Here is an 8,337-nt window from a genome sequence, read left to right as displayed (position 1 = left end):
TATTAGAAAGCTCAGGTGGCGGGACGGAAATGCAAGCAGCAAAGCCACTTAGGATGGCAGGTGCCCGGCACAAGGACTCAGCTCTGAGCTCAGCGCTCAGAGCCCTGGACCTTCTTGCTGCTTCCCCCCGCCCAGCCTCAGGAGCGTGCTGGGCCGGGAGCTATGCTGTGCCTCCCTGTCTTCTAGGATGCCACCGAGGAGATGAACTCTCTGGCCTACTCGAACCTGGGCGTGAAGGATCGCAAAGCAGTAGCCACTCTGCACTACCCCGGGGCTGCCTCGAACGGCACCAAGGCTGATGGGGCTGCCAGCGGTCCCTCGGGACCTTCATCTCCTACGAGCACCTCTCCCACTAAACCCCCACCCTTAAACCTGAACCCCGCCCCTCACCTGCTGGCTAGTATGCAGCTGCAGAAACTTAACAACCAGTATCATGGGGCGGCCGCCGCCACTCCAGGCCAACCCGTCCAAGCCGCGGAGGCGGGGCCCCTTCAAAACTGGGGCTTAGGGGCTCAGGCGGGAGGGGCGGGGTCAGGCTCTCCCCCTGCCGGTGCCCAGAGCCCTGCTATCATCGATTCGGACCCGGTGGATGAGGAGGTGCTGATGTCGCTGGTGGTGGAGCTGGGACTGGACCGGGCCAACGAGCTTCCGGAGCTGTGGCTAGGGCAGAATGAGTTTGACTTCACCGCAGACTTTCCGTCTGGCTGCTGATGCCAACTGTCCCTAAAGATGGAGGAATAAAGCCACCGATTCTGTTGTAAATAAAAATAAAAAGCTACTTACAGAGACATGTTCCGTCTGGAGGTGTTCTTCACTCGCCTGACACCCTCTTAGGCCCGCAGTGGGGCCGTGGGTGGGCACTGCGAGGGAGCTGGGCGTGTTGGGTGGGATGGGGAGGGCTGCGGAGGGCTACGGGCACTGCGTGCCAAATTCCTGCCGCCACCTCCGCCGCCACAGCAGTTGTCTCTTGAGCCCGAGGACCTAGCCTCGTCGCCTCTGGAACGCGGGAATGCTGTCCTGTTCCATGGTGGGATACAGGGGCTGGTGGTGGGGAGGGGGTGCGTTCTCAGAAGAAAGACATCCAGATTCTGCCTCGGTCTCCAAGTCTAAACAGTCACCCACCCTCTCTCTAGCCCCCCAGTCCAACTGACCATTAAGGCCACCCCTTTGCGCTCTTGCCTCTGAACGACAGAACTAAGAAGGATCCTATGGCCTGGGAGCTCAGGTTTCTATGGAAAATTACAAAACCTACAGACTCCCACCATTAAACTGCGATTCTGCTGCCTTCAAGTCACTCAGTCGTTCAATCCCTCCCTCCAAGCCTGGGACACTCCGGGCTGGTCTGAGTGTCCCCTGACTGGCCCCCTGGCCCACCGTGGATGGAGACATGCTGTTTCTTTGGGCTATCCTCTGCATCTTAACAAACACGGGTCAGGGCCGGGCTTGACAAGTTTGATGGGGACATAGTGATTAGATTAACTGCTGAGGAGGCAGTGGCTTCAGAAGCATGCCAAGTGGCAAGACAGTATAGCCTTATAACTATCATGGCCTTCGGGACCCGATCTAGCCCCGTCGTCACGCTTATACAACCCAAGGGTCTCTACCCACACTTCACACCCCTTGGCCATAGTGAAAATGGCTTGAATCTGCTGCTCAGGACTCGCGTGAGGCCTGTCCCACAGCAAGCGTCTCCGAGGGAGCCTGCAGGCAGAGGTCACGCACTGGCCTTGGCACTCCCTGAGAACCTGCTCGGGGCCAGGCAGTCTGCTGGGCATGGGGGTGTGAATTAGATACACTTTGTACCTTGAGGGGTTGCTCATCTAGAAAGAGAAAGACAGGCACCAACAAATGACACAGTATCACCCATGAGACGTGGGGATGGTACTACATGACCCCAGAAAAGGAAGCGGCTCCATTGGCCCCGGGGGAGTCTGGGGATGACTTCCTGGTACTGAACTGGTTCATCTGTTTGTTTTTATATCTCACGGTAGTAAGTACATGATGCAACCTCATTGTGAAAAGTAGAAACTTTACAGATAAGGTTAAACCTTTTGACCAAGTCTCCCCCTCAATCTTGATCACCTTTGACCCTGCACAGACGTAGCAACTGCTTATCTATTTGTGGTATATCCTCGCTGGCCTTGCCCTGTGCCTTTACACAAAGGTATCTACCCACAGAAACAATAAGGGTTTAAAATAAGACGACAGGCAGCAAAGGAGCAACGAGTGAGGGGGAAAGCTGTGAGGCAGGCCGGGGGCGCGGAGGCGGCCGCGGTGTAGACTGTTCTGTTTGAGGCCCGGAGAGAAGCACACCTTTCTCCTTACTGTCGCCGGCCCCGTAGCTTGTGGGGAACCTCTGGAAGTCTGTAGCATAGCGAAGAATTAAGCAAGTTTGATTTTTAGAATGATCCCGCTGAAGGTGCACAGTTAGATTCATCTAAGGCTGCAAACAGGGACACGTGGGTTTCCAAAGGGCTGGTGACGCAGCGGTGGAAAAACGAAGAGGAAGGAATGGAAGCCTGGGAGCCGGAGGGGAGGACAGGGTGGCGGAGGCCTCGGGCGTGTGTGCCGGACAGGCCAGGGCAGGACCCGGGGAGGGGAGGGGGGAAGCTGCAGTCACCAGGTGGGTTTCCGAATCCGGACAGTCCGGCGACACAGGGCGAGCACTAAAGCAGAGTGGCGGGATGCGCGGGGGGCCTAGACCCCAAAAGGCTGGAGGGTTCCGGGGTCGCGTCCCTACTGGGGCCTCCACGAAACATGATTCTGGCCACGCGAAACAGTGGAGCAGGCGCCGACCTCTGGAGCCCCAGGGCGCAAGCCGCCTTCGGAATGTGGAGAAGCCCAAGCCAAGGGTCAGCGCCTCTGATGCGGGAGGGGCGGCCTGGGAATCATGGAGGTGACAGGGGTGCAGCTGGGAAGCAGATGGTGGCGAGGAATGGCCTGGGCATCCCCAGAGAAGACGATTCTGAATGAGGAGGGAGGGCAGAAACTTGCGCATGGCAATCCTGCCTCCTGGTGCGGGGGCCAGAAGTGTGGCCACCTGAGCAGCCTCGAGTCCAGAAGGAGAGAGGGGGAGAGAGGGAGAGAGGGAGAGAGAGAGGCAGGGAGAGGCCGGGCTGTGCCCAGCTGAGGAGTGGGAGGGCATGGGGCACTGACCGTTGATTGCTGGAGAAGGCCCAGCGGGGCGGGCATGTCACACGGCACAGCCGGGAAAGACAGGGAAGATGCCTGAAGCCGACTCCAAGCCTCACCCCGAGGGCTAGGAAGCAAGGGTCCCAGGTGCACGCCTGGTAAAAGACGCAGCCTGGGAGCGGGTGTCCATGTGTGACCAAGAGCGCCTCCTAGAGACCAGGCACTGTGCTGCTCCCTGGGGACCAGTCAGGCGCCCCTGTGGCTGCTCTCCAGGGACTCCCAGTCCAGTGGTGGAGTCAGCCATAGTCATGAGGGATAAATTGGATTTCCATAAGGCAGTGATGCTGGCGGGGAGCGGACAGAGGGGACCGCATGGCCTTCAGCACAGGGTGCAACTGGAGCACAAATAAAAAGATCAAATCTGGGCATGGTGTAAACCAGAAACGAGCGATACCATAAAAAAAGGCCCACGGCCTTTTCAGGGAAGGGTGGAAAAGCCAGCAGCTTGATTTCCCTGAAGGGCAGAGAGCTGAGAGAAGATTTAAGATACAATCAGATCTCTACTTTATCCCGCGCAAGGGGAACCTATCATCCCACAAACACGGACCGAGCACCTACGATGTACCAGCCTCACGCTAAGCGCTGCAAACATGTGGCGAGCACGTTGCCCTTTAAGAAGTTTAGCAAGGAGAGAGCCAACGGCGAAGTAATCACACAGATAATTACAATTAGCAATCATGGGACATGAAGGGAAGAAAAGCTACAGGTGCTGTGAGAGCGTAATGGGGACTTAATGTCAATCATAGTACATGGGGGGCGGGGCTTCTGACGGTTTTGAACGGTGGGGTTGTGGTCAGACCTTGCATGAGGAAAATGAATCAGGCTACAGTGTGCATGGCAGATTGAAATGATGGTGGCGCTAGAAAGGTGTCACAGCGGTCCAGGCCAGAAGTAATAAACACAGGACATCAGTCTATGATGAAAAGGTAGCATTTCAACGGGGAGTTGTTCACTGAGTACGGGGTTTGCAAGTTAAGGTCTAGAGATGTGTTGAACAGCGGTGTAAATAACTTAACACTACCGAATTGTACACTTAAAATAGTTCACGTGGTACATTTCGTGTTATATGTTTTTTTAACCACGATTTTTATAAAATACCATTTCAAAGTAGGTAATGATGGACTATTCAATTAGTGCTTTGGGATGACTGGATACACTATCTCACTCTTTACACAAAAATAAATCCCAGTTGGACCAAAGATTTTAAACTAAAAAATGAAACCATAAAAGTACTGGAAGAAAATGAGGAAGACTTGCCAAGAATGACACAAAACCCACAAGCTATGGAAGAGATCGATGTATTCGACTACATAAGAAAAAAAAAAAGCATGGCAAAAAATACCATAAAAAAGGCAAAGTCAAAGAAAAAACAATAATCTGGGGAAAATGTCTGCAACCCACGGTGAAAACGAAAACAGCTGTTACGAATCAACATGTCGAAGCCCCCCAGCCCGCCACAAAAAAAAATGAGCAAATAATATCAACGAATAATATAAAAACGAAACACGGAAAAATAAATTCAAATGGCTTTAAAACTTATCAAAAGATGCTCGAATTCACTCCTGCTAAAACAGTATTTTAAAATTATATTAGGGGTCTTCTGGTTCCAGAACGAGCTGATATAGACACAATTCCCCCCGCTCCTCTCCTTCAAATACAAATATATTCTCTAGAAATTATTCAACGGACAATGACGAAAGGACTGTGAATGCACGAAAGGACAAGGTGGGCTGGCTAGGAACTTCAGGGCTTGAGGAATGACAAAATGGCGAGTTTCCTTGGTTTCCTTTTTATTTCCCATATACCCCTACACGGGGTACCAAAGAGGCCTGCAAGCCAAAACCGCCAACACACACACACACACACACACACACACACACACACACACACACACACACACTGACTGGCAAAGGGGAAGCCCAACAGAGACCTAGTCGGAGAGGGGCCATGCCCTGTTCCACAACCAGAACCCCAGAGGGTGACCCGATCTCCTTGCAGCAGCAAAGCCCTGAGCTGTCTCAGTCCCCACTCCAGAACAGGGACACCAGCAGGCAGCCTGATCCGCCTGCGGCGGCAGCAGCAGCAAAGCCCCATATCTCCCCACGGTCCACCGAGTGGCATAAGGAGACCCAGACGAGGTGGCTTCAACAACCTCTGCATTCCTCAGAAGATCCCAGCAAAAATGAGCAGCTCAGGGAAGTGCCCTCTGCCCCTGCAGACAGCACCACCAAGGATGGAGGGGGAGCCAGAGGGACAGCAGAAGGATGACACAGACCAAAATGACACTACGATGGCTTGGGAAGTTAAACTATGATTGGAACTGCAAGCGACGGGAGATGTGAACGTACATGCTAAACCCAATCGGGGTGACTGCTGCTCAAGCAGAGGATGAAATGGGATCGGGAGTGCCCTAACACAACCGAAATGTCTAGGATACCACAGGAAACCACTCACTATGACAAGAGCCAGGAAAACCACAGTTTGATGAAGAAAAGACAATCACCTGACACCAAGACCAAGCTGAACGGATGCTGGAATTACCTGACAAGGGTTTTAAAGCAGCCATCGGAAAAATGCTTCAACAAGAAATTACAAATTCACTCGAAATAAATGAAAAATTGAAAATCTCAACAAAAATATAGAAGTGAAAAAACGGCTAAATGCAAATTATGGAATGAAAAAAGCAACCGAAGTAAGTAACTCACTGGATAGAGTCAATAATACAGTGGAGATGACAGAGGACAGAATCAGAGAATTTGAAGACAGATCAATAGAATTTAGTCAATCTGAACTCGCTTGAATACCATTAAGTTGTGATAAGTTATATACGTTTATGATAACACTACCTAGAGCAAGCACTACGAAAACTATACAAATATACCCAGAATCATTATAAATAAATCTAATGTGGAACTCTAAAATGTGTTTGAGTAACTCACATGAAGGCAAGCAAAGTTAAACAAAAGAATGAGAAACAGAAAACAAATAATGAAATGTCAGGCTTAAGCCCTGACATATCAATAATTACCTTAAATATAAATGGACTAAATATGCCCATTAAAAGAAAAAGATAGAGTGGATTTAAAAAAACACAATCCAACTCTATGCTGTCTGCCAGACGCTCGCTTCAAACAGCAATATAAGTCGGTTGAAAATAAAAGACTGAAAAAAGATATATTGTGCAAACATTAATTTAAAAACAGAAAAACTACAACAGGAGAGCCTATATTAATATCAGATAAAGTAGACCTCAGAGCAAAGAAAATTACTTGGGACAAAGAGGGACATTACATTATGTGAGAAAGATCAATCCGAGAAGGTACAGCCATCCTAAACGTGGATGCACCGACAACAAAGCTTCAAAGTACATTACGCAAAAACTGAGAATGCTTCAAGGCAAAATACACAGGTCTGCAATGAGAGCTTCAGAGTTCAACGCGCTCTTTCAGCAACCAATAGAACAACTAGACAAATTCAGCACGGATATGGAAGAACTCATCAACACCATCAACCAAGAGGATCGAGTTGATATTTATACAACACTTCACCCAACTACAGAAAAACATATATTCTTTTCAAGTACTCATGGAACATTGACCGAGATAGGCCATAGTTTGGGTCATCAAACGAACCTTACTAAATGTAAAAGAATGGAAACCATACAGAGTGTGTTCTCTGGCTATGATACTGGAATCAAACTAAAAAACCAGTAACGTAAAGATAACGGGAAAATCTCCAAACGCTTGGAAACTAAACAACATACTTCTAAATAATTTATGGATCAAAAAGGAAGTCTCAAAGGAGAATTTTCAAACATACGTTGAACTAAATTAAAACGAGACTATGACATCAAAATGTGAGGGATGCTGCTGAAACAGACAGGGAAATTTATAGCACGAAATGTTTATATTCGAAAAAGAGGAACGGTCTCAAACCAGTGGTCTAAATTCCTACTGGAAGAGCCAAGCAAAGAAGAGCAAAATAAACCCAAACTAAGCAGAAAGATGAAAATAATAAAGAGAGGAGCAGAAGTCAATGAAATTGAAAACAGGAAAACAATGGAGAAAATCAATGAAACAAAAAGCTGATTCTTCAGAAAAAAATCAATAAAATCGACAACCCTCTAGCAAGACTGACACAAATAAAAAGAGAAAAAAAAAACACACAAATTACCGGTATCAGGAATGAAACGGTGTGTGGGGTGGGGGTGATAACACAACTGATTCTGCAGCTATTGAAGGGATGATAAGCAAATATCACAAACAACTTCAGGTTCATAAATTCAGTGTGGAAGAAAGGGACCAACTCCTCAAGATCCACAAGCTCCTGAAACTCTACGGCGATGAAATGGATCCTCTGAATAGTCCTACGACCATTAAACAAACCGCATTTGTATAATTAAACAGGTTCCACGAAAGAAACCTCCGGTTCCCGATTTTTTTCACTGAAGAATTTTACAAAGTATTCATGGCAGAATTAACACTGATTTTGCACGATGTCTTCCAGAAAATAGAGGAGGAAACTCCTCTTATTACCCAGATTCCAAAACCAGACAAAGGAGGAAAACTACAGACCAATATTTTTCCTGAACTTAGCTGCAAAAATTCTAACCAAAAATTTAGCAAATCCAATGCAATAATAGATAAAAAAAAGATACTACACCATGACCAAGTGGGATTTATTTCAGGTATGCAGGGTTGGTTCAACATTCAAAACTTAATCAGTGTAATTTCCCATACCGCCAGACTAAAGAAGAAAAAAACATATGTTCATATCAGTTGCTGCAGAAAAAGCGTTTAACAAAACCCGACACCAAATCATGATTAAAAAAAAAAAACAACCTAGGAATAGAGGGGGTTTTTTCAACCTCAGAAAGAGCGTTTCAAAAAAAAAAAAAAACCCTACATCTAGCATCAAACTTAATGGAGATAAGCTAAATGCATTCTCTCTAAAATCAGGAACGAGACAAAGTTATACATTCATCGCTCTGATTGGACATAGCCCTGGAAGTCCCAGCCCCCACAGTAAGGCAAGAAAAAGAAAGAAAAAGCATGCAGACCAGAAAGGAAGGAAGGAAGGAAGGGAGGGAGGAAGGGAGGGAGGGAGGAAGGGGAGAGAGAGAAGGAAGGAAGGAAGGAAGGGAGG

At 48.2% G+C, this 8,337-nt stretch overlaps 1 protein-coding gene across 2 annotated transcripts in view; it reads left to right on the top strand.

The window, feature by feature from the left end:
* Positions 1-786, top strand: part of CITED1 (Cbp/p300 interacting transactivator with Glu/Asp rich carboxy-terminal domain 1) — a 3,870-nt gene extending 3,084 nt beyond the window's left edge. Inside the window, exon 3 of one of the 2 annotated variants that reach the window (XM_023524985.1) lies at positions 187-786. In XM_023524985.1, coding sequence (XP_023380753.1) covers positions 187-711 — 525 coding nt within the window. In that variant the 3' untranslated portion in view covers positions 712-786. The remainder of the gene's footprint in view (positions 1-186) is intronic. The other variant, XM_011383350.2, reaches the window with a different exon arrangement.
* Positions 787-8,337: the final 7,551 nt, after the last annotated feature.

The sequence above is a fragment of the Pteropus vampyrus genome, unplaced genomic scaffold (assembly GCF_000151845.1).
Source record: "Pteropus vampyrus isolate Shadow unplaced genomic scaffold, Pvam_2.0 Scaffold515, whole genome shotgun sequence".
Taxonomy (NCBI): domain Eukaryota; kingdom Metazoa; phylum Chordata; class Mammalia; order Chiroptera; family Pteropodidae; genus Pteropus; species Pteropus vampyrus.
Note: the sequence above shows the minus strand (reverse complement) of the source record. Positions and strands in the feature narration are given on the sequence as shown.